The 27,416-nt window shown below is 39.5% G+C and overlaps 1 protein-coding gene across 4 annotated transcripts in view; it reads left to right on the top strand.

Moving 5' to 3' along the window:
- The window catches only part of LOC128856873 (uncharacterized), a 114,571-nt gene that overhangs the window by 78,216 nt on the left and 8,939 nt on the right, over positions 1–27,416 (top strand). For all 4 annotated transcript variants that reach the window (XM_054092291.1, XM_054092290.1, XM_054092292.1 and 1 more), the window contains exons 2-7: positions 18,250–18,362; positions 23,342–23,490; positions 23,569–23,803; positions 23,868–24,129; positions 24,187–24,286; positions 24,351–24,522. In XM_054092291.1, the coding sequence (XP_053948266.1) occupies positions 18,250–18,362; positions 23,342–23,490; positions 23,569–23,803; positions 23,868–24,129; positions 24,187–24,286; positions 24,351–24,522 (1,031 nt within the window). The remainder of the gene's footprint in view (positions 1–18,249; positions 18,363–23,341; positions 23,491–23,568; positions 23,804–23,867; positions 24,130–24,186; positions 24,287–24,350; positions 24,523–27,416) is intronic.

Below are 27,416 nucleotides of genomic sequence, written 5' to 3' on the forward strand. Positions count from 1 at the left end.
ATTCCCGTGCCAGTGCCAATAACAATGAGTTGGCAACTGGCGGCGCAGTTGCTCTGCTGTGGAGTGTAATAATTGTGGTTTGTGTTCTATGACCATCACGCATAACTTACACAAACACACACAAACACGTGCATACATGCATACTTGCCCCTTTGCTGCTATAAAAATACCTTCGTAATTAATGAAGCTTTGTCAGCGCATTTCAATTTTATCAGTTTGTAGCAGAGTTCATGTGTTTATATGCATGTGTGTGTGTGCTTGTTTGTTTGAGAATGGTTTTCAGTGTAATTTCTGTGCGACTGCAAGATTGATGATCAAGCATAATAATGCAAGGGCGGGCGTGTTCTTTAGACAACAGAGATTTAGCCGAAAGCTTGATAATCTGCGGCTATAAAAGAAAATATTTTCCAGTTAGCTGGAAATTTCGAACGCGTTAAACATTTTTTATTTATCTTCTTCATTTCAATGCATCTCGTGGATTAGATTATTGTAATAAATTATGGAAATTATGTCGAAAGCAGCAGTACGCACAGCGTTTTAACAGTTGAAAATATCCATCCGTAATTTTTGTTTTGTGTAACTTTCATCTGCCTACATTTGTAATTCTTCAACTAAATTAGTATTTAGGTGCTGCATTACAGCAAGCACAGGGTGGCCCAAGCGCAAGTTTTTAATCATGCATTGTTTGCCGATATTAGCTGTATTCTTTTTGGATCCGACTTGTAAAAGAACACTAGGAAATTCAGATATAACTGGTTGGTATTCAAAGCACAAAGGCGGCCGCCGTAGCCGAATGGGTTGGTGCGTGATCACCATTCGGAATTCACTGAGAGGTCGTTGGTTCGAATCTCGGTGAAAGCAAAATTAATAAAAACATTTTTCTAATAGCGGTCGCCCCTCGGCAGGCAATGGCAAACCTCCGAGTGTATTTCTGCCATGAAAAAGCTCCTCATAAAAATATCTGCCGTTCGGAGTCGGCTTGAAACTGTAGGTCCCTCCATTTGTGGAACAACATCAAGACGCACACCACAAATAGGAGGAGGAGCTCGGCCAAACACCTAACAGAAGTGTACGCGCCAATTATTTTTTTTTTTATTTTTATTGAAAGCACATAAAGCACCTGATTCTTACTTCTTACTGTGTCTTCCCCATGTTAATTTTCAACAGCAGGTGACAAAAATCGGTAACTAAGATACACTCTCGTATGTGTGCACAAATATGTACGGGCATGTGCTTCATTGTTTAAAATAAAAATGCGCATGATAATGAATCGAAAGCGGCGATTACTTGGAATTTTCCTCTTCCACTTCTTCAGCGCATTCGAACCCGTATATTAAACCATACGTGTCAAAATTTAAGCATCTGCTTTCGAAATCTTCTTGCCCTTTAATCTTGAATAAACTCTGCGCAATTGCAGCTAGACACTTAATGGCCCAACCCAGTTTCAACCGGACAAAAGCTCACACAGCGCAAATCTCCAAACTTGGGCGCTCCCCATTTCAGCCCAGCTCTGAAGTTGTTGGCTATGTTTGCGGAAAATGCCGCAAAGTGTCACCAAACTAGAGCGCGAAAATCAATTTGCCACCGAACTTAGTGGCGCTTAATATTAACCACTGAGTTGTAGTTTTGGGTGTGGCGCGGCAGCAAGCAGTTGTTGTCCGAGCCGGCGTGTGTTCGTAATTTATTTTAATAGCTTTCTGCCACATTGCGTAAATGTGGTGAAAATTTGTAGAAGTTGTTCGTTGCTGCAACGATTATGATTATTGTAGCTGCCACTTTGCATTAATGAAGCACCGAGAAATTAATGTGCAATGGTTATTTGGAACACGTCGCATCACTGCCAATGTACCAAATAGCGGCTGCAAGAAAAATCAAACTGAAGTCAGAAGAGCAAAAACACCTGGGTGCTGGGGAGTGATTCGTATGACGGTTGCATGGCGCCCGCTGTGCTGGCCACAGTGGCATGTTGCTGCGGCTGGCTGTGCGGTTGGTCGCAGGTGCGTCAACTGGTACGTGTTTGGCTGCTTGTTGCATGACAAGCGAAATGAAACTAACTTGTTTTGTTGCTTGTGTGGCATCTTCAGAATGGAGCCGCCACTCGTCGCACCGATATAACAACCATTTCCAATTTGTGTTTTTTAGAAAATTCATAAATTGTTTTTGCCACAAATTCAAACAGGCACATCTTTTGCTGACCTCCAATCATCGCCGTGTATGTCGAGATTTCCCCAGGCTAGGAGCTCCCTGTTTCACTAGAATCGCTAAGTGGTGTGACTGGCAGCAGGTCCACCACTTGTCCATCAGTTAGCCGAAAATGGTTACGAAGAAAGTTGAATTGACCTTTTTGGCGTTGATGGCTGAAACGCGCGGCTGTGCTCTGCCCACTGGCCGCGCTCATGTATGAACGTTTTGCGCTGTGTTGACGACAATGATGCCCAGATGCCTGCATTGTCCAAATGTGGCAGTTTAGCAAGACGAAATGCAACGAAAGTAGTGAAAAGAATATTTTGACAGTGTTTTGTTATTGTATTTTTAGTCTTGAGATAGCCATTTGATAGTGGCAACATTAAGCGTTTGGTCAGTGGTGATGTGAAAACTTTGGAAACCTGCGGGCCGGGCCAGGCCATGGAGCTAAGCTTATGCGTACGTGTCTAATCTTGTGCGCTTGGCGAAATTTTAATTTTTGCTGTGCTTAAAAGGCTAATACGCGCGATGTGAAAGTGGCAGTCTAATCCGACGTGCACATCGGAGGCGCCGCAACCTCTTTCGCATCTCTTCACATTGGTACCCATTTGACTGCGCGTTCTTCTGTGCAGGAATAGATGTGCAATGGCGCAGGTGCTTAACCTTTCACGTCTATCAGCAGAAAATATGTCTTGTGGCAATTTCACACACACATGCGTGCGGAGGCGATAACGCTCTTGCACACCTTGCGTCATGTGTGGGAAAATTTCTGAAGGTTTTTCAAATTTTGACAGACCCAAACCACTGAATGTGCGCTAAACTGTCGCTGCTGGCCTGATTGGGAAAGTGCCGCCTTTTGTTATAGGTGTGGCGCAGAGCGGAAATTTAAAGCCTTGTAGTCAATAAATAATTAAAAATTTTATTACTAATTACATACATTAAGAATACACTAAAGCTATGATATGTACAGTGAAATTAGTATCGTCAGAGCCTGCGACTACCAGCTAAACCAGCTGCTCTTCTTCTTCTTCTGCACATCTCGTTGTGCATACAGCTTGGTGAGGAAGTTTTCCACTGTCGGCTCTGGCGTGTTCGACTTGAAGCGAGTTTTGCGCTGTATCTTGCGCGTACCCTTGCGTATCTGTTTCATCAGGCGCCTAACATAGCGGTTCAGCTTCTTCATGCTTATCAAGCGCGCTTCATCCTCTTCACTCGCGGATATCATCGGATCGTTATCATTGCGATGCATGCTGGCCCTTTTCACAGCCAAGTCACCATCCAACGCTCTTTCCGCTGGTATTATGTCCAATTTGGTGTAAGTTGGCACCAGTGGCCCGTTAATGGGCGCGAAGGCGAGTATATAATAGCCGTGTGGACGCAGAGCGCGAGGCTCCACTTTGATGTTGGTAGGTTCCTGACTATCGTCGCTATTAGCCGTGTACTTGGCAGCCAATTTTGCAGCGTTGCTCTTCTTTTCACTTGCCTTTGATGGGAATGATATTAATTGGATCAATTTGCTTATATCTTCATCATTGAGGCCATCACTGCTTTCTGAGTTGCTGCCTACCAAAGCACGTGATAAACGTTCAGTATCTTGTGGTGGTGTAGAAGATGTTTGAGCGGACAAAGCCTCCTTTTCGATTTCGTCATGGAGTGCCAACAATTCATTCACTTCTTCGCCGTCCACAGGCAACTCCATGATTTCGATTTCCGGTTTTTGTGCCAATGGCTCCTTTCCGCTTTCTAGCGACGCCGCGGCGGGTTCATTAATGTGCTCTGTATTTAGCTGTTCTACTTGCTTCTGAGGCTCCAGTACTTCCACAAATGCAGGAATGCTGGTTTTGTTGCCTTGCTCATTGGCGCCAACGGAAGCAATAATAGCCACAACCAGCAGGCACGAAAAGAATTTAAAGCGCGTTGAATCCATGCGATGAGTAGTTTGTCACCTACTATTAATTGAAACGCGTTGATTTGCTTGCGAAATGTAAATAAACTAAATGCCGAACGGAAATCGCACTAACTTATATACCTTCAGGGCTGCTCTGATGGGATGGGACTGATGAGTCGTATGACCAAAAGCGAGGAGCGAATGGTGATGTAACCGCCGCTGTGTCCAGTTGGCGCACTGAATTATTTGTCAAACGCGTGAAGGTAGAAAGCCATAGCGTGGTTGTTAGTGTAAAATTTCACTTTTCGGTTATGAATTTTGGTGTTTTCGGAATATCTAAACTCTTTATTTTTGGCATTTCTTTCATTTCACACAAACGTATAAGCTGTGATGCCAATCACAGCACTTCGAATGAAAGAGCGGACAAACAGAGTTAAATGGAAGCGCGAATTTATTTGATTTGAAATCTTGTAGATAAAAAATAAAAAGTGTATTTATTAAAAGTGCGATATTTTTTCGCGACCTTGAATTTTTTTTGCCAGAAATGGTCCCATACAAATCTTCTGAGCAGAATTGTTCTTTTTACAAACTCTTTTTCCATACATAAAAAATATATATTTTTTCATAAGCTTACAAGCTCCTCTATGTAACGTTGGGTACAAAATTTGTGGCGATATCAATGAATCTATCTATATGTATTTGTAGTAAAGAGAAATTTATGCAGCCATTTCTGTCGAATCTTTTACTGTTTGAGACTTGACTTTCTTCCAGCAAAAGAGTCATATATATTTTGTCGCTCATGGAAATACGTGAGTCGTATGAAAAGTTCGTGCAAAGTCAGAGAGATGACACTACTGGCGCGTATCGAGGTTATGTTTAGTTAGCAGCAGCTCTTGGAAAAGCACACATCAAATTTCAGCCAGATCGGTCCATTTCTTTATGTTTGGCATTCGTTTGAATCGAGGAAGTCGAGTGATTTTCCTTTTCCATCACCGCAAGGCACCAGCTTACGCCTCAGCACTTGTGGTCGCAAAATGAATGGACTCGTTTCATATGCCCCCTATTCTCCAGACTTGGCTTCCTCGGATCCCTCGGAGTGCTATTTGTTCCCCAATTTGAAGACATGGCTGGCGGGAAAAAGATTTAGATTTATTCAAACGAGCAGGTGATTGCAGAAACGAATGGCTATTTTTCAGACTTGGATAAAACCTTTTATTCGAAAGGAATCAACGAACTAGAACAGTGTTGGACGAAGTGTATGAGCCTAAAAGAAAACTATATCGCAAAGTAAAAACTAAACAATTAAGTAGTTTTAATTTTTGCACACACTTTTCAAACGACCCTCGCATATTTCTCAATGTTTTTTTGTTAATTTTTCAATTAATTAGAACTTTATTAATTTTCTTAAAACTCGTCTATCCATAATGTTGAACAAAAATCGTCTGAATGTGGTTTGTGTGTCATATTTTTTTGTTTTTTATTTCTTACTGGCATAATTTGTTATAGATGACTTATGCATGAGCCAAATTTGCATTCATCTTCACTTCTGCGACGATGAGTAGAGAAAGTATGTACTCGGCTCCTTAAGCGAACAACTCCAAAGTAAAATATAAATGGAAGATTTGAATATATTAATGTTTCTGGTTCTTCAGCTTTATGAAGAAAAAAAATTTAAGACATCAATATGCAAATTTTGTGTCTAAATGGGAACTTAAGAGCGAATCAATGACCAATAAGAGAGCTCACATTTTAGTGAAATTTGCTTGTTTATCATTTGTGCTTTAAATAATCGAAAAACAGAGGGGAAACAATCCGTATTAAAAACTGGCGAATTTACTCGACACCTTGAAAGCATGCGACTATTGCATAATTGCTTTTTGCTTATGAGGCTAAGTGGAATGATTAAATTCGCATGCGTTAGAAGAGAGTCAGTGAACTTGCATGGGCACAATCGTGAGAGGAAATATTAATTGCTCATATCCACACTCACCAAGATGGAGTTTTTTAATTAATTGATTTAAATGAGTTCAAAATGATTACATCACTAATGCTTCAACTGTGGAAAAGAAAATTAATTTTAATAACAAAATAATTATGTTGAACATTTCGAAAATATAGTGACTTTCCTTACATAGCAAACATTCCATTAAGGCCGCCTATTTTGAATCGAGTTGCATTTTTGTATTGGTGGTAGAGCAATTTTTAAAACTGCCACGTGCGACTTAGGTGGAAGTGGCAGTCGATCTTTAAATTAACTCACTTAGACCGTTGCCGAACCCTTGGGAAAAATTGAGGCTTAGTCATGGGGAATTACTTAGATGCGCAACGCATAGAAAGTGTAAAAGTCCACTATTGAAATGGTAAGAGTTTTGTGAAGACGTTTTAGAAAATTATGTTATTTATGTTATCGTGAAGTGGCCACCAAGACTGCGCTGCTGAGTGCATTTGTACTGCTTTGATCGAGCTTTTTTAACAGTAATACTGATTATCTTGAACCGAAAACGGGATTCGATGCGACATCTTGCCAAATGGACCAACGAGTGCGATTGGTCGTTCGATGGCCACTTATCGGATATTTTGCTGGGGTTGGGTAGGTAAAATTTCGCCAATATTTACCCAAAACAATATGTAAATAGTAAAAAATTTACTTAAAATAAAAAATAAATAAATTAAAAATTAAAAACAAAAAAAAAAAAAAATTTTAATTAAAAGGAAATAAAAAAAAAATTTTTATAAAAAAAAAATGTTAATAAAAAGAAATAAAAAAAAAAAATTTAATAAAAAAAAAAATTTTAAAAAAATTAGAAAGAAAAAAAATTAAGAATATAGTTAAGAAAAAAATGTCGATATTGGTTCATTTTCGTTTAATAAACGTCTTTCCTGTTTGCTTCTTGGAACAAACTCTTTGTAGAAAATCATTGAAGGAGATAAATATTGGCATTGTTGTGACTTCTCCAAACTATTTTTTTTTTTGGGTTTTAACTCATTGGTGAGATGCAATTGGTAAAATGAATTGATTTTTGATAAATTCCTGCCAAGATTTGATGGAATCTGGGTAATAATGGGTGTCGGTTGTTCACCACTTTACAAGTTTACAAGCTGAGCTTAACTAGTGGGTAAATAATACTATCCTTTCTTCAAATCTCGAAATGAAAGCTTTCGAGAAAATTGTTTACCAACTTAAAATTAAAATTTAATATTAGCTCTTTATGCGAGGCTAATTTTTCTGCGGCCTTTCAACTCATGCAATAGCTGCACATCTATTTGCCACAATGAAAAGTATTTCTGAAAATCTCGTCAATGCAGGGCCTATCCTTTCGATGCGCTACGCACTTTATTATTCGATTGGACTACTGGTTACTTAGGACTGGCTAAGCTCGCCTACCTATAAAGTGATGCCAAGGCTTTGGTAAAAATTTGCAATTTCCTGTCAAGACGTAAAAACGATGAGTAACGTTAAATAATTAATTAGTTTCGTATTTTACATAATCGACTCATTTCCTTTCCATACTGGTTGGTGCAACGTAAATTTATTATTTTTGCAAATTAGTTTTTATTTCATCGAAACCTTGTAAACATAAAAAATTTGAATGGTTTCCTTTGAATTTATGTTTTATGGAAGTACTTTTTCCAAAAAGAAAATAAAATTAAATGTATATTTAATGAACTAAATTTGAATTCAAGCAGTGACGGCTTGAAAAAAAAATCGTTTTTCAATACGTTAGTTTGTATTTAAATTTAATTTTAATATTTTGTGAGCATTTACGACAGCGAACGATGTTAAACAACGAAAAATAATTAAAAACGCCATGCGCCACTTTCTTTTGCTCTTTTCGTATTGGTTTTAATAAATTGCTTATGAATAACTATCGTTTGTTTTGAAGTTTTTAATAGGCCAATTGGTTAGGAGAACAAAAAAAAAATAATTAAAAAATAAAAAATACAAATATAATATTTAATGTTGGTTTGGTAGTCAGACTACCATAATAACCATATAACTGATTTTGTTGTACTATTTAATGACTTGCACTCAACATTTGTGCTACTTGTCGTCCTGTTTGTTATGCGAACCGCTTAAAGTTACAATATTATAAAGGAAAATAACTAAAAATAACCACTACGATATTCGATTATCTGAAAACTAGTCGTACACTTGATTAATTATTTAATTCTCCTGCACATTGTTGCATTGCTCTTTTGTTACGCGAATATTCGTACAAATATATTTTATATAGGGTTTTTCGGTAAGAGCGCTTCAACTTTTGAACTTATTTGAATAAAACACAAACGGTTTGACTTTTTAAAAAATTTTTTTTTTTATTATCGAGTTTGAACATATACATTTAAGTATGAAATTCGATTTCGTTTGCATGACCACCGCGTGCAAGTTTTACGAAGTCCAATCGTTGAACCCAATTTTCGACCACTCTTTTGCATAAATCGGCCGAAATTCCAGCAATTTCGCGTTCAATATTGGCTCTGAGCTCACAAATCGTCGCCGGCTTATTACTGTAGACCAATGACTTCACATAACCCCAAAACGGGACGGCTTGTTAAATGGACCGTAAAATGGCCGTAATGCTCTTAAAGTAGCAGCAACAGAACGATTATTTTCATAAAAAATTTGCACGATTTGCAATCGTCAAGTGTGTAGCGTTCCATGATGAAATGTATACTAATGAAGTTTACAAATGACAAGCGAAAAATAAAAAATATTGCGTCGTTCGCCCTCCCTATCGGAAAAAAGTTGAAGCGCACCTATTGAACAACCCTATACTTTCTTATTTAAAATTTTTTTATTTTTTTTATTTTTCATATTTATTCTATGAAACAATAATTTCTTACGGACCATTTATCAATTCGGACCATTCATATCGGGCATCGTATTGAATTGAAATTGAATTGGCCAAAAATTATTTAAGCAAAAAAAATCAAGACCATTTTTTAAATTCGCAAATAACCCTTCCAGTGCATAATTCGTTCTAGCATCAGCTGCGTAGTAAGGCAGCGAAACATGAGGATACCTCCGCTGCGGGATCTTAGATTGAGTAGCACTAAACGTGCCGAGAAACCCAATGAACGTAAAGCAAATTTGAGAAACACTTTCTGCACGCACTCTATCCCATCAATGTGGAACTGGGGGACAGATCACAGCAGCATACCCCAGATGCGAGCGAACAAAAGAGGTTTAAAGCAGTTTTATGGTGCACGGATCGGAAAATTTAGTGCTATTATGCCGCACAAAACCAAGCGTAGCAATTGCTTTTCAAATGGCAAAATTAATATGACTGATGAATGAAAATTTAGTATAAAAAATAACGCCAAGATTTTTTAATTCTCGCAGGGATTGCGAGTTACCTCCAGGGGAACTGTACTGAGTTTCTAATGAATTGCGTGCTGTGATCTCAATCATCAAAGATTTAATTCATCTAGTTCAGATTAAGGTTAGGTTGGGTAGTGCTAGCTGATCTGTAGAAAGGTCTCAGGTAGACCTCTAGGGCCCATTGGGTGGCCAGTGCTATGTATTTGGAGTCGAAGATATTATTTTATGTATTTCTTAATGCCCGTCTTCGCGGGTTTTAGCAAGCCGTTCAGCCTTAGTCAGCGATATCCTTCAAGGATGAAAAATATGCTGGCAAATTTGTCGAGTCCTACAAAGAGCAGAGTAGTGGCGAAGTAGGTGTCCAAAGTACCCCTAGCATTCGCTTGGTTGCTTGTGATACACGCATCGCTCTGTACTAATCCCATTTTGGATGCGTGATGTGGGGTGCTACAGAGTCCCGTCGGATATTTTGTGGTATTTCCTAGACAGTGATAAATAAAGTTTGCAGCTGTCGTATTCGAAGTCCTTAGCATAATTTTGGCAGTTTTGCACGAGGCTGAGAGTACTCCTTTCGGCTGCGTTTCCAGTCGTTCCTTATTTAGTTCATTAGGTCAGGAGATATATGAAGAATGTTATCTGCGCATTTCAGAGAGACCGGATGAATGTCATGAATATCAATGCGAACGAATTTCTGGTCTAGAACGCCACAGATCAGGCTGAGAACTGAAGTCGTTGTTTGGATTATACGTTGGAAAATGTGAATTATTAGGTCAAAAGTTTTGAACATTTATTCGCTTCATGTCCACTACAAAAATCACATTCGAATTAGATCAAATATTTCAGAAGTTGCCTTTGAGGCTGATTCAATAAATTTGAATGAATTCCCGGTATTTCTTTTATACGGTGTGCATGGATAGTTAGTATGAATAATGTAACGGTGCTTAATGACCGCGGTAAATGGCTTGGGGCCAGCTTCGGCGACACCCATCAATTAAAATATTTATATGAATTTTTCCATTGATTGCCGCCGCAGCTGTCAAATAAGCGTGCTTGCCGCTGACCTCACCGGGAGAAATATGCGCGTTTGCCCGTGTGTGAAGTACCGCTAGAATTCAGCGGCAACGATTAAACTCTTCGTGACAAAGAATAAATAGCCATTTTATGGACTATTTAATGGTATTTGCGCATGCGCAACTGCACGCACAACATTCTCACAGAGCCACTCTCACGCATGCATAATTCGCTATTTATGAATTTAGTGGCAAAGCGCAATAAATGAGTGAGCGTTGTGCAGTGTACCTCGCATGTGAAATGGTTTCAACGCAAGCGGCAGAATGCCGTGGAATGTGGCATGGCAAAACTTTTTTGCACTGCTCCGTTCGTTTTTGTTTTGTTTTATGTTTCCGTTTGAAACGCATGAGAGTCGCTGTGCTTATGCAAAAATTATGTTGAGAAGTGTTATTGTTATTGTTGGGAAATTCCAGCGCGCATGAATGCAACATGTTGCAAAAAGCACACACCCACCCATGCATAAGTAGATACTTAAAGAAAAATAAATACTCGCACACCAGGGAAATGAATTTATGGAAAAAATGTATTGTTGCCTCGTTTCGCATTCGCTTTATTGTTTATGGACTGGCAACAATTGACGTTGGGCAATAAAGTGGCCGCCATGCGTGGGACGTACACGTCGGATTTGTTGCGAAATTTCGACGCGATCACCGCCACCGCTGCTGTCACTGATTTACATATAGCCGTTTAATCTGACGGGAAGTTGATGGACAGGTAGCTGGCGCGTGCGGGTGCGAGTGTCTGATGGTTTGCACAATTTCTGTTTCATTTGATTTTTTATCGAACTTCTAATGTAACTGGCTCGCTTGGGATAATAATGATAAAAATAATAATAATAATAACAATAATGTGGGTTGCAGCTACATGACGTTGGCGTGGTTCGAGCGGCTGCCACCAGCTGACAACAGTTGGTGAATGCGAAAGCTGTGAGGCGCTTAGCCTTGATATTGCATATTGGCACACAGCAAAGTGATTGTCTAGAAAATATGTTGGAAAGGTTGTTGGTGGATGTTACACTCAGCCATCACAACAACAGAGGCAATTTTTATGACAGTCAGCGCTTTCGTTCATTGCCATGCTGAACTTTCGTATTTACCATTGCAAGAGGAATCGAATGTGAGTGTTCGCAAAATTTTATGATTATTACGGCATAGTTGGTGAAAAATGATTAAAATACCTTTGGAAAGGAAGAGGAGGAAATGGTTTTGTTGCATACATCCATTTGTTTTGTTTTTTTTCATGTCGCTGTAATGAGTTGTGCGCAACTGCTCAGCGCCTATGGAAATCCTTTGCTGTTCACTGCGTTCAAATATTTCCTTAATTCGCAAACAACAACGACAACAATACGAAAAATATTACCCAGCATCTGTGCATGTGCGAAATGGCTCAGCGGCAAACACGCACCTTCAGACGCGATGATGTATACTTTCACTTTCACATGCGCGCACACATGCATGGCTACATACATAACCAACGCACATATGCCAGCGTGTGTGTTTATGTGCGAAGCGGAAGGCGCGTACTGGGTATAGGGGATAGTCACGGCTGATTCGTTTGTCAGCGCCGCGTAAACTGAATATCTCATATGCCTTCATGACAGCACAGATTACGAAATCCGCAGATTACGCACAAATGCCAGCGTCAAACGGGACTCAACGACAATTCCAATAACAGTAACTGCACATTAACGGCAGCTAAAAGAAAATGCCATAATAATTCAGTGGCGGCACGCATATGTTGCATGCATAATTGCGGCGACAAGGAAAACAAAATTTATGGCTGTCACTAGCAATGCGCGCCAATTGCTGACACTCAACGCTACCCCCTAGCGTTGCCTGCACCCCGTCAACGGACACATTTGCATCTCTGTGCGCGTCGCTCTATCTAAACAACTAAATTAACCGTTGCCATCCATCCATCTTCGGTTGCTTTGTGTATGAGCGGCACAATCGTAATTGTTTTGCATTTGATTGTTGAGTTGAAGCACAGGCAAGGCATCAGTGGCGCGTCTAGCATTGCGTGTCGTTGAAGCGTCGCCCAGATGCCGCAAATGCGAGAAAATCGCGCGAATGGAGCCGCATGAAGCGCACCGATCAAGTGCCAGGGGATTGCCGTCTAATGATGGTGCGCTATTGACCACGATTAATGCCACTGCAAAGTGCCAGTACGCCGAATGCCGCGCATGCGCTGCAGCTTGTCATTGTGCGCGTACGTGCAGGCGATGGAATGGTCAAGTGAGCACGCGCTCAATTAAGCACTCGTCCAATATGTTTGCCTTCGATTGAGATGCTCCGGGATGCGCTGTGCCTGACACGCTGAGCATTCACGCACTCACACAGCTTTCGCGTGGGACTATCCATAGTTGTTGATTGCCAAGTTTGCTGCCTAAATCTATCGTTCTGCAGCATAGAGTGCCGAGCAATTAAGAACTCAAGGCCTGCGTGTATTCAATTTTGGAGTTTTCAATCACGCTTGATTAGTGACGGGGATTGCTTTTCCAAATGCCAGCCTTACATAGTAACAAATAAGTAATACTGTGGCACGCACAACCTTGACACGTTTATGCCGAACTTCCAATCGTAGTGGAGTCTTATGCCACGTTCGAACGCGGATGATTTTAATGAGAAGCCTTTTCAGTGGTGAAATTGTAAATGAACAATTTGCCATTACCTACTTTTCTGCCATTTCGAAGTTGAATGCCTTTGGGTCTTTTGGCCTCATAGCTGATATGCCACGCACAAAGAAGCTGGTATTGGGTAAACATCAGCAGGTGGCAAAGAAATATTTCAACCACTTAAAACCGGCAGTCATGATTTTATGACAATTCTGAGCTAAAAATTAAAAGACTCGCACGCACATTATCACACATTGGATGTAATAGCATCAACAAACATAATTACAATAAAATGTTGCTGCTTTTCACATCGCCCATTAGGTGCCCGTTTAGTTGATTGACTCTATTTTGCTGCCGCTCACCTGCTTGCATATGATAATTATTTCGATACTTATTTTGTTTTCGTGTCTATTTAGATTTCTAAGCTTCGCTTTGCAAGCAGTTTTGTTGTAATTATGTATCGTTAATTTCCACAAATAAGTGGTTGCCATGTGTGCGCGCGATTAAGTGGTAACACTCGCATCGGTACCTCAGTGCTGCCGCTGATAATTGTTGTTCGCTGCTTGGGTGTCGGACAGCCGGTGGTTGAATGTCTGCTTTCGGTCATTACTTGTGGTCAACAGCAATGGAAAAAACATGTACACAATTCAGGTGCGTGTGTGTGTGTGTATACTTTGCATTGACGGGCACTCAGTCATTAGTGGCAAGTCCTGATGCACAGGTTAAAAAGTTGCAATGAAATTAAGTTGGAAGTAAATTGCCAAATTTAGTGCTAATTTTTTTGCTTGAGTTTTTTTAAGGAAGATTTACTTACTGAATCAATAAATTTCGCGTACGTGGGATGAGTTGTTAATACATTTTACGAGCGGTGGACAGACATTGCGCTGATGGGTGGGTTGAAATGAATGCGTATTTTATGACATCGATTGTAAAAAAAGTTGTGTAAAATTTTCATAAAATTTTATATACCAAATTTTAACACTTTTAGATGAATTGAACGAATAATTTTTTACTTTTTCCCATATTTCGAAATTTAGCGAGTTGTGTAACTGAGTTTACAAAAAAATCATTTACATATAACTTTGTCTATATCATCAGAAATATGACTGTTGGAATAATGTTCGAGCACTTACACACAAATACAATAGTAAAATTTCCTAATTCGCATGCTTCTCAAATGCAAAAGCGACGTGAGTCATTAAACACGTACAACAAATTGGTGCTGCATAATAAAACTGCAGCCCAGTTTAATCTAATAGCGTCTTCTTTCCTCGTAATAATATTGCATTCTGCCCTGCGTCTGGGCTGCCAGACTTTCATGCTCTTTTCTCAGCATATTCATAGGGTTGCTTGTTCTTTTCTCAAAATGTTGCTCTCTAGTGATGTAAACCTTGCACTACCTCTTACAAACTGTATACTAATCAAAAACGAGTTTTACATATAAGAATCCTTGAGAATTTATTATCCACTGATAAGCCATACGAAAGAAAGAAAGTACTTCGATTTAGTTGTTGTTGTTGTAGCAGGCCACTAGGCCCTGCTAGTCCGGTGAAGTCACTGATCATCATCGTCTAACTCATCTAACGGTAGTCGCAGAAAACATTCTCTTTCGACAGGTTGGGTATAGAGGCATGTAAATAGGTGGGGGGTACCGGATATATATTGAGTATGTCGAGGTCGATTCTGGATAATTGCTGTATGGAAGGTTAAGCCATTACCGAGATCAAAGATAAATGATACTGCCTGCAGAGTAGCTCTGTCACTTAATCGAAAAAGAGTAATCAATCGACAGCGAGACTCGTATGATGGTTTCGGGACTGAGAAATTGAGTGACTGTTGTGCGAAACGCAAAATTCTTGAACCCTCTCCACTAGATTTATTTAGAATGCATTATAAGGTCTCCAACAAAGCAATTTGGACCGAACAAATGCAGAGATTAAAATAATATCTTAAGCGTCTATGGGTCGTTAAAATGCGAAGAGTGACGTCTTACAAAAGCGAGCATGGCAATGTGTTGGAAACCGCATAATTTAGGTGCGTGATAAAATTGTGCCTTGAATCAAAGAACACCCCTAAATCTTCAATCACATCAGATGAAGCAAGATATGCATTATAATTATGATAACAGGTATTAGATGGGTTTTGAAGCATAGAAAATGCAATTTTAATTTTAATATTATTTAATATTAAGAAACAGACGTTTACAAGGCATCAGGAAAATAAATTATTCGGCTCATACTAAAGGATATCTGAATCGCTAGAATTGCTTATTTCAGCATAATAAAAATTTTTAGATCATCAGCATAGAGACGAAATTTAGCAAAGGAAAAACACGAAGAGATATCATTAATTAACAAAACAAACAACAAAGTTCTAAAATAAAAACCTGAGGCACCTTCAGAGATGGCTGGCATAAACTTTTTCGAAGAAACCCCATCGACAACTACTGTGCTACACCTCTTTATTAAATCGGATCTCATCAAATGAAGGAAAGTCGAATGACGTCCTAGAAAAACAAATTTAGTTACTAAAATCGTATGGGAGATTTTATCGAAGGCTTTAGAGTAGTCCGCGTATATCGCGCTAATTTGGTATCCATTCTGGGAGCCTGCATGGCAGTCTTAAGAAAAAAATAACAAGCTACATTCATAGACCTTGCAACTGCAAACCTAGTAACTGGCTAGTACTAATCAGACTTCTACGCTAAAATTAACTTGTCTTTAACATTACCTTCAAAGGGTGTAGAGGCAGCAGATATTTTAGTAATTGATTTGTAATTCGCAACATCGCGCGTATTGTCGCTTTTGTAAATTGAAGTGACTGAAGTCAGCTTCCAATCATCGATAAATATACCTTTTGCTAAGGATTTATTAAAAATTAGTTTTAGAGGTTGCACCATAGAGCGACAATTTTCAAGTAATACCATCGACATCTGCTTAAGAACAGTTTTTAACCTTTAACAATACCTCAATGACATTGAATGAGCAGAGCGTCCGTTTTCACTTGCTTTTACTAAAAAGCAAAAATGACTAAAAATTCGAAATTTTTATTTGTAATTTTATTGAAAGCACAATCCTAGTATATCAGCGCAAGTACTTATAGGACTGTGTCAGTGTGCCCATATAAACCAATTTTGACCATAAACTGTATTCCAATAGATTCAGATCTGGACTTGCAGACGGCTAATCTTCTGCTGTTAAGAGCCCAGAAATATTGATTTTTAGCCACTGCTGGGTGGTTGTCGCCTATGGGCTGGAGCGGAATCTTGCTGGATCTCCATTGAAGAGAGTACTGCTCAACTGGTTTACCACACCTTCGGAGACATCCTCCTGGTACACTTTTGCCTCGCTCTTAACCCCTTTTTCGCAGAAATGAAGAGATGGAACGCCTTTACTAAACACTCTCCACCAAACCATTACGGAGGTTGGATGGTGGCCCAGCTGAACCCTTGGAACAAAATTTTTGGCGTGTTTAGAAGGTTTAGCATAGATTTTGTCGTTTTGCTTAGTAAAAACCTCTTGAATAGTGAACATTTTCTCATCTGGGAAAATAATATTTTCATAGCTGTTGACCGCGTGCCACCGGAGAAGCTGCTTGCATCTATCGAGTTTAATTTTCTTCGCTTAACCGTTGGCAGAAGATGACTGGTCGGAAGGCTTTCATGTGGAAATTATCTTCAAATGTGGATGGGTCTGGTTGGTACATTCAATTCCCTGGACATGATTTTCTCGAATGGCTTTAATGGCTGCACTAGTTGGAACCACGGACATTGGGGGAAAAACGATTGATCGTGCGGTAAACAAACATTCTCGAAAAATTAAGTTTTTCAGCAATTCGTAAAACTCACTTGCACTTTTACCACACTTTAATAATTCAATCACTGCACTGCGATTTTCCTTAGCCCCCACTCCATTATAAACAAGCGAAATTTTGCCACGAAACTGAGCATAATTTATGAGTAGACAATGCATACAAACAAAAGCAAAACAACGGCACTCTTTTCTGCAAGTTTGTTCTCGCCGTACGCATTGTAAAATTTGTCACAGAATTTATGGCAAGGCATAGTAGTTCATTTCATATATATTTTAGGACTTCACTTCTGCATTGTGAATGATCGAAATAAAAAGAATTAGTTTAATTGATGTCTTTAGAATGACGAATTGATGTATTTATATTGCTGCGATTTTATCGCTCCAAACCGATGGTTTCAGATGGGAATGCAACTTTTGCTGTTTATTTGTTTTTATAAGAATTTTTTAAGTTGTTAGTTTCGAAGACAAAAAATCACACACCTCAAGGGAAAGCAACACTCTCATTTGAGAAGCTAGCAAAAGAAGTAGAGATTCTAATAAAAAAATCGACGACCGATTAGTCGAAGGAAATGATGTTTTATTTCCCAACTTTTACTATTTACCATTTGCCCAAGTAAATTAAATTTAACAAAATGTTAATATAAACATACATACTCGTACATATGTAGCCTACACATAGTTTATACTCGTACATATGTATGTATGCCTATTTGAACTGTAGTCAATGATTCACTCCCCCAGCTCATTTTATTAAAATAACACAAACTCAATTAACCCGCATATCAACCGAGAGAGTCTGTGCAGCGTTGAGTGCAAAAATAGTGGAGCCTATCTGTCTGTGGTCACATTTTTGAACTTCAACACTTCGTGAATTTGGGTCAATGGGAATTCTTGTATGAATGCATTTATAAAAACGAAAAACAAAAGTGCGCTGGGAAATGCTGCTGATATTTAGTGACTTTTTTTAAACAAACTGAAGTAGGTATGCATCAATAAGTGGGTGTGTGCGTGTGTGCGAAAATATTTTTAAAGTCGCTGCGGTGACTTTGAAGCTCGGTTGCATACAACCGCAGAATTGTATTGTGAAATAAAGACCCTGCTTGGGCTTGGCCGCGGTGGCGTTTCGAATGTCTGTGCAGGTTGTTGCTGGACTGTTTGATGCACCACTAAATTAAGCACATAAATTTCGACTTTGCTGAAATTCCGTCTTTCTGATTAGTTCCTCATTTCGCTTAGGAACTTTTGTGTTTATTTTAGAGAAACTTTGAATGTATCCATTTTTTATTATTTACATATAAGCATTTTTCGCAGGACAATTTTTACTGATTTGTGCTTCTTCTTTTTTTTACCTTTGCAGACTTACAACTGGCCGCAGAGCTGGGCAAGACGCTGCTGGAACGCAACAAGGAGCTAGAGACACTGGTCAAGGAGCTGAAGAGCACAGTTGACGAGCAGCAACAAGAAATTGTGGTAAGTTGGCGCACACAAACTGCATCTTTTTATCTTAAGTTTGTACGCAAGAATGAGCCTCATTTGCATACGCAGCATGTCGCATTGGCCATAGGCGTTCAGCAATCAAACTATTGGCCTCCAACAGGGCGCTACACTGAAATCCTATCCTGTTCGCGCAGCCACCGTCCACCTGTATTCTTGAGCGCTGGCCGCTAGTGCGTTGCCTGGCTGCAAATTGGAAGTGGTGCAAAAGATCCCGTACATATTTGTATATACAAATGGACCGGTGTACACAAGTGCACTTCTATGTATGGCTGTGTGTGCGCTATATCATTTGGCCAATTACAGCACATGTTTTGCTGTTGTTATTAGAGCATGCTAAAGGCAACACGCCAAAAGCCATGCATAGCTGTGTGTGCGCTAGTGCTTATTTCCATGTTCGAAAGCAGCAGCGGGCGCCTGGATTGTTGGCTTTGTTACTGCCTTATTGCTGTTGGCAGTTGCAAATTCTATGCATGCGCCAGTTAGTCGGTTGGTTTGTTGCTAGTCGCCAATCGCCAATCGCCAGTTGCAAATTGCACTTGGTCAACCGCATTCCAGCGCCAGCTATGAGGACTGGCAATTTCCTAGCTTTTCTTGTGGGATTTTTTCTTTTGCTTATCAGTTGTTTCTTTTGTTTTTGTTGGGACCTATTATGTGATGCAGCTATGCTATCCCGTCAAAAAAGTACTGGTTTGAATATTTGTTTTTCATAAACTCTCGTTATTCGTTAAAATACTTTCGGTAGGTAGGTAGGTGAAATGGTTGAAGTGCTGAAAGTGCCGTTTTTGTATCATTATGCTACCTCCAATAGGCAGATATCTATAGGCAGCCAGAGCTGTTGATGTAATGGAGAAGATTGGTGGGATATAGATTGACGCACTGTCACAGGCTACCGAAGAATGGAACATCCAGTGACCTTCATCGTCTGGCTGCCAAACCCATACATTTACAGAGAAAGTGCTCAACCGTCTCCTTCTCTGAATGATCTCCACAGCTTCTGCAATGGAGTCAAATGGTAAACCTAGTGTTTCCGCGTTTGTGCCGATCGCCCAATTCCCGGTAAACACAGCTACGAGTTTGGAAATTGAATGGCGAGGAGTCCAAAGGACTTTCTGAGTTTTGAGTCTAGGGCCAAATAGTTTTCGAAATAGCACATGCAGACTTGGAGCTTAATATTTTCTGCGCTTTCTTGCGAAATACATAAGGTGTACCTGCCGATGACCGATAAGGAGGTCTCTGAGACCAATTCAGTTCCATTCCTGGCAAGCTCATCCGCAATTTCATTTCGAAAAAATTTAATCTCCTTTTGACAGGAGCTTGCATCCGTACCATGGCGTCGTCAGAGCCTTGATCGTGGCTTGACTATAGGAAAAAATGTTCCTTAAGCATTTTGCAGGCCTGCAGAGTCGCAAAAACTTTTGCTTGAAAAATACTAGCAGTATTCTACAATTTTAAAACCCTTTGTAGAGTGTGTATTTTTAGAGACGATTAATCCCATATAAATTCCATATAATAACGCAACATTTTAGTAATATTCTCCTAAATTTTCATTGCAAAATATTGAAAATTGCGCAAGTGACTGTGAATCTCTGATGGTGCCTCGAAAATTAGTTGTTTTCCGGTGTATTTCCTACGTCTCAAATAATCATGTGAAACTAAAAATAAAATGCGTTTTTTAAAGAAATTGTTTCGGGAGGACTTCTTTCGATTTTTAATTTTTCGTAAACTTCGATAGCCAAAGAAGCGATTTTCCCTAAAAAAGCAACGAATTTGTTATTTTAAGATTAAAAAATAAAATACATAATTGGCGCGTAAATCCTTTTTTGGGTGTTTACCTGAGCTCCTCCTCCTATTTGTGGTGTCCGTCTTGATGTTGTTTCACAAACAAAGGGGCCTACAGTTTTAAGCCGACTCCTGAGGGGCTTTTCCATGGCAGAAATAACCTTCCATTGACTGGAGGTCTTCTTTTTTCTCTGCTACCATCAACTGTTACCGCATCGAACACTTTCAGAGCCTTTGCATCCATTCGAACGACATGATCCAGCCAACGATGCTGCTAGATCTTTACTCGCTGCGTAACGTCTATGTCGTCGTAAAGCTGATACAGCTCATTGTTGCATTGCCTGCAATATTCGTCCCGCCAACTTGCATTGGTTCAAAAATCTTCAGCAGAATCTATCCCTCAAACACTCCAAGAAGCACGTCATCGGATGTTGTCATCGTCCACGCTTCTGCGACGTTAGGACGGGCATGATTAGAGCCTTGTAGAGTGTTAGTTTTGTTCGTCAAGAGAGGATTTTACTACTCAATTGCTTACTTAGTCCAAAGTAGCACTTGCTGGCGAGAGAGATTCTCCGTTGTATTGCAAGGCTGCCATTGTTATCGGTGTTGATGCTTTAAACGATTGCTCCAGTATATTTTGAGTTAGAGCGTACCCGGACTTCAAAAATAACAAATTTCACAAAAGCGCTTTAAAGTTGAAAGCCGGTCTGGATCACCGGACGCTTAAATATTCACAACTTCGTCAATTTTACTCCGATTGAGTTGGAAATTCGACAGAATATTCTTAGGGAAAAAGTTTACAGAAATTTAATCTTCTGGCATCTTTCACTGGGCGTCGTAGAAGTTATGTTTTAATGTGAATTTCATTTAAATTTTGGCACCTAATGTCATAGGGCCCTTGCTTTTATGTTACAATCGGCGTTTTGTTTTGTAAGCCCTACACAATGTGCGCGAACAGGCAAGAGTTTGACTGTGAACTTTGTCCACTAGGGATGTCTGAAAACGTGGCTGCCCTCGTTCTGTTCGGCTGATCAATTGATTCAATGGATCAGTCTTCATTCCCTCCAAACCAAATTTCTTATCATTTAGTTGTACTACGCTATAAATTCGATAAAGACAATCCTCGTATCATTCACCCGGATGGAAAAACTATCTGTGATAGAACGACGCTAGGGAGTAAAAGGTTACGTTTGTTTAGGGAAGCAAGTAATCTTGGGGTGGTAGTTGACTGAACCCTCACTTGGAATGCTCACTTAGATGCTGGGGTCCATTTGCTAAAATGACTTACTGGTTATTTACTTTCGTTGTTGTGATTCCTTAGCCTGATGACCTAAAAAGGCGAAGAATAACAAGAACTTACTTAGATGGCACTACAACCGTACGCCGGTTTTGGTCGGATCTAGAGCAATGCGCCATCTAGCTCGGTTCGCTGACACCGAGTGCTGCCAGGTTCTGATCATCATTTGATATCCCCAAAGCAGATTGGGTGATAGTCCACCAGTGGGTTCCCTCTCGAAGGACTGCCGTGCCGGAGCACTTTCGTTCATCCGCGAGGCATGGCCAAGCCAGCGCAACCGCTGTATTTTAATACGCTTCACTATGCCCACATCTCGGTATAGTTCATACAGCTCACTGTTCCATAACATACGGAACTCATTCTCGGAAGATTTTTCGGAAAATATTTCTCTCGAACGTGTTGCTCTCTCATCAGTTGTCGTTATCGCCCAAGCTTCTGCGCCATGTATAAAGACGGGGATGATTAGGCTTCTGTAGGCTCGCATTGAAACACAGTAGCACTAAGTCCCAACAAAAACTGCAAACTAAACTCAGCCTTGCTTGATTACATGTTGGACCGGAAAAAGCCAGAACTTGTAGTTTTCTAAAATTCCGTACATTTGTATTCCTGGCATGCCTACACTCTTCTGGCTCCATTTTATCCACACGATGAAAAGCATTCGAAGCCGTGAACAGCTCGCTTATCGTTATTGAAGAAACAACAACAGCAACAGTTTGAGCGAAGCTATTTACGTACATTTAAAATTTTTGTTTTTGGAAATACATTTTTTTATTCAATAATTCCAAATCGAACCAATTATCATAAAGAGGTATTGCACATAAATACGTAGCGTAAATTTAATATAAATAAATTACCTTTAAATATTGATTCCGACCTCCAGTTTTCAATTAACTTACATTTAGGTCGGAAACCGTTATACTTTAGTGCATATTTGGAGCGCGTGGCTGCAGTGTCGCATTGCAAAGGAAATTAAAGTCTCAAAAATCTCGGCTCTGCGATGTGGCATACAAACAAATGCACAGCTGCTTACGAGTAAATGCAACTGTGTGTGCCGCTTTGCTCTGAATACGCCGTGTGAGAAGGTTGCGCTTCATTAAGCCGCCACGACACAGTTCCAGAGGCGCCAGAAGCTCAAATATTGCCAAGAAGCAGGCGTTGCAGCCGCTTCATGCTACGCCAATAATAACAAATGTTGCAACTCAATCAGGCGTAACTGCTTGCCAGCATTTCGCCGGCAGCTTAATGTTGCCACAATTGATGCATTGATACAGATGCTGGAGGTGCTGCTGCCAGCCGCTGTATTTTCGCGAATGGAAGAAATTTCACCAAAAACTATTTCGATTTTGTGTATTGATTTTTTTAAATACATCTTTGCCATTTGTGAGTATGTGGTGCTCATGTGGAAAGTAAAGTCTTTGCTTACGAATTCACAAAATATTTGCTCTTTACAGTTGCTGTGCAAATTGTTTTGCATGTACTTTTCGTTTTTTGCCTCGGTAATTGTTAGTTGTTGTTGCTCGCTGAATTTGGAATATATGCAAATGCTTTCTTGCAAAGTTTTTTTCTGCTATTTCCTTCGCCAATACAAATCGAATGCCAGAAGTAAATTTAAGCGAAACAAAGAAAAAGTGCAACTGACCCATTTAACGCACGAACGCCTGTGGCGCGCGATACGTGCCGCAGCCGCCCGCCGCAAGCCACGCCAAACGCGCGTGCATACCTTTCGATGCCACTGCTGCCGTTTCTCGTGCTGGGGATTTCCGCACTCACACGCCAAATCGCTTGGCACGGGGTGCAAAAATAGCTCAGCACCCCAATTAAATTTAAATGCTCGGAATTGATTTGTAATTGCGGCTATTTTTATTTCATCTTGCAGTACTTGAAGAAACACACAAATGCATTGCGCGAGGTCAACGATACGCGCCTCAAGGTGTACGAGCAATTGGACATTGGTATCCAGGACTTAGAACGCGCAAATCAACGTCTAACTGCTGAGAATACCAGTGACAAGAAGCACATAAAAACGTGAGTTGGCAGCTAATAATCGAAAATAGTAGCATTTACCCATCTTTAACTTATTGTTTATTTTTTAATTTCACACAGACTCGTGCAAAGCATCGAAACACTTGAGGCGCGTCAAGATGAGCTCAATAAGCAAGTCGAAGAATTGCGCCAAGGCCTCTCCGTAGAGCGCCGAAAAAACGAGCGTCTCAGCAGCGCCAATGAAAAACGCCTAGCAGCCGGTGCGGACAGCGAGACGCATCGAAATAATGGAGCACGAGATAGGAGCGCTGCCGAACAGTCGACAAACAATGACTGTGAGAGTAGCGGCGAAGTGGTAAGTGCTGTTTGTTTCATTTGTGGCGTTGCCTGGATAACGTGGCTGTTTGATTTCCCAATAGGGTTACGAATCCATTACAACTGCACCTGAGAACTGCAGTTTTGCCTTTCGATCGACGGGCCCCATGGATAGCAAAGTCAACTCGACCAGTATTGGCACCAGCCAGAGCCAGAACACGTCGATGGCGTTGAGCGACTTAGTGTGCAGTAGCGAAGACAGTGAAGAGATAATAAAGCTTGTAAATGACTTGGAAATGACGAAAAAAGCGTTCTTAGCTGAACAGCAACGCTGCACTGAGTTGGAGGAGCAATTAGTGGCCATAAGTAAGTAAAAACGTAAACATATTTGGCTTCTATCAATTTTCACTTTTCGCCAAATAGTTCAGGAGAACCAGACGTTGCAGAACCGCTTGGCGAACAATAGTCCAAACGAGGAAATGCGCTCCATGCAGGAAGAGCTGTCCATTTTGGACGAAGTGAGGTTAGTGTGAATGGAATGCCATTCACAAGGTTTTGTATTCATAAATACTTTATTCGCTTTGCAGGCAAGGAAAAATGTGCAGCCGTTGCTTACGCGTGGTCGAGGAGCGCGGCACTATCGGCGACGAGCAGTCATCGTTGGCCCCTACGGAGGAGTACCAAGATGAGGAGCACAATCTTCTTGATAACGCCAGCGAATGCTCCCAAGCGGGCTATCGCGCGGGTGTATCGATTAAGGTGAGAAATTGTTTCTATTTCAAGACTCTGCTCTTTGACGTAATGCGCGGTTTTTGACATTTGCATTAATGCATTTGATGGTGAGGCTGGCTGCACAAGCGTTTTTCAAAATTGTGTCGCGTCATTGTTCTTGTTGGCTACTTTACACAAAAGTACTTTGATTCATTTCATTTATCGAAAAGAAGCGCCGCACAACTGTCACTATTTTAACACACGCACACACACACACTTACCAACATTTGAGAAGCGCCATTTGTCCCATCCTTCGCCAAATACTCACCTCAAATGCATTTTTCCCGCCACCAACATTCGCATCACCAACGCCAACGTCCACAAAGAGTTGTGTTTTAGGGGTTCTTAAAAAAGAACACAAGAAAAACACAAAATACTAAGCAGAAAAATGCGCATTGCAAAAATCATTTAAATTTTTTAGGTAAAATTTATTGCATTTCGCATGCTCATTGTAGTGTAATCATGTTTCCTTGCCACTTGTGTAATAAAGAAAATAGTTGTTTTTGTTTTGCGCACAAGCAATTTATCGTTATTTTTGAAAACTGTGCTATTTACCACCTTGAGAAGCTACTAATGGTATTATTTTATGTACTTAATTTTAAATACTCGTTTATGAATGTGTTTACATGCATACTTAGTCTGTAGCTATGCCTTAATGTCATTAAATGGAAAACAGTTTACATTTTTATACGAATTTTATATTATATTCAATATCGAATAAGCGACTGCATCATCACTCTCTCACTATTCATCGTTTGCAGTTCACCTCATTAAAATTTTCACACACACACACATATGTATATAAAAACCAAGTGAGGCCCTAATGCTACGTTCACACTTTAATAGTTAATTAGTTATTTGAAGTACAAAATACTCTGATTCGTTTTGCATTGCCAGAGATGTAAAATATTATAGTTTAAAGTTTATTAATTTTTGCTTCAAGTAAATTTGAAAAAAAAACTACGTTTCATTGCCGTTAATGGAAATTAATAAAAAAAAATACATGGTCATGTGAAAACCCGTTGCAAAAGAAATTTTTACAACTTTTTCCATGATTTGACAAAATGAATGTTAAATCTATTTTTTGGGAGATGTAAATAATTTACAATATCCAGAATGAATAAATATCCAAGTTAATGAGGTCCACAGATAAACTATTGAAAAAATACCAGCGAAATCATTAGTCGTCATAATATGGTATTGTTTTTGTTCGTACTCTGTTCTTTTCAAAAAACTGGTAAATATCAGTTTTTTACCATACCTTGGTTTAAGCCGTTGCTGCCACCTATGATAGCGGTAACTAATTTCGGTGGCGACCATTAAGCAACAAATTCGAAAGGGATGTAAATTTTGCCAGAGTTTTTATTTGTAATTAATTTATTTTATTAACGCGGCAGAATAGATCTGCATCAAATTACAGTGAAGCCCTATATACAGGCACATCCAGATATTCATATGCCGTTAAAAGCTCAACTGGTTGTACTTCTGAAGAAAAATCATCAGAGGTGGCTATTTTTTTTTCAATAATTGGACAAAAAAAATGAAATTAACATAACAAAACGCATTTATTTAATATTACTCTTAACTTTTTTTGTCCAAAAGTGGCTAAGAAATACTCTTAAGAATTCCTAAATATTTTCATAGTTTGTTAAAGAAATTATTACAGAAGTTGAGTGAATTCCTTTTGTTGAAATGTTCCAAGTTTCGCCATTATAAAGGGTCTCTCAAAAGGCGCGCCTAGATGTTGTTCTAAAATAAGGCAAGTAAAAATTTAGATTCTTTAATCTTTTACTATTTTGCATTCAAAATACGACTCTGCACAAAAAATCACATCATTTAAATGTCCACCACGCCACGTCTACAGGCAATATCCGCCTGGCTCATGTCGATTCCTGAAGGTCTAATTGTTGAGAACGTCGAGGTAGCGATGTTGAAGGTTGTTCAGCAACACTTTGCACTACGGCAATCTTCTCAACAGAACCTGCAGTTCTTGATCTGCCCGTCCTTTTTCTATCTTCAACAGAAGCAGGTTCCGGAATGTTAGAATATTTCTTCGCCAACCTTTGAATTGTCGACTCATTCGGACGATTATTTCTAGCAGAAAAATCAGTAACTTTGCGATATGTTTATCTTAAAGATCGACCTGTTTCATAATAAGTTTCAATAACGCATTGTCTATGATTTGAAAAATCTACTTCTGTCCATTTGACAAATGTTGAATAGTGATATAAAAAAGGTACCCTCTACTAATTATACACAACTGACATCTAGGCACCACTTTTGAAAGTCCTTTTATCTGTGGAATAACTTTTTTTTTTAACTATCACCAGGTTTGTTGGTTCAAGGTTTCATTATATTTTTGATGATGCATCTTAAATAATTATTTCCCATAATAACTATGTAGAAGAAAAAGTGCATTTAATCATTTCTCGTAGAATTAAATTTGGTTTAAAGTAGAAAATTCATTTCATAAACTACATTTTAAATTTTTTATTTAAATGAGACAAAGCAAGTATTTTGTTCTCAAACTTGTGTGAACGTGGCATTACTCCGTTACTCATCATTTTCCTCTTTGGTACGTGGCTTGTTTTGTCGTTCGTCTCGTATTTTTATGTGTGTTTATGTGTCGGTGCGTGTATGTATGTATGTATGTTGTGCTAATTCGTTCATTTGTCAATCAGCCCTAACATCAGTGCTAACATTATTCGTTTGCGTGGATCCCTTAACCGTTGGAGTGTTGGCGCAAGCTATGCACTTTCTCCTTTTTGTTCCACCAGACGACAGTATTCTAACTCTTTTCCAACTAAATTATGTTTAAACAAGTGCGCGTATCTTGGCTACTCTCACCAATACATCTACATCACAATAAAAACACTGTCTTT

This window comes from Anastrepha ludens, chromosome 3, assembly GCF_028408465.1.
Source record: "Anastrepha ludens isolate Willacy chromosome 3, idAnaLude1.1, whole genome shotgun sequence".
In the NCBI taxonomy this organism is placed as follows: Eukaryota; Metazoa; Arthropoda; class Insecta; order Diptera; family Tephritidae; genus Anastrepha; species Anastrepha ludens.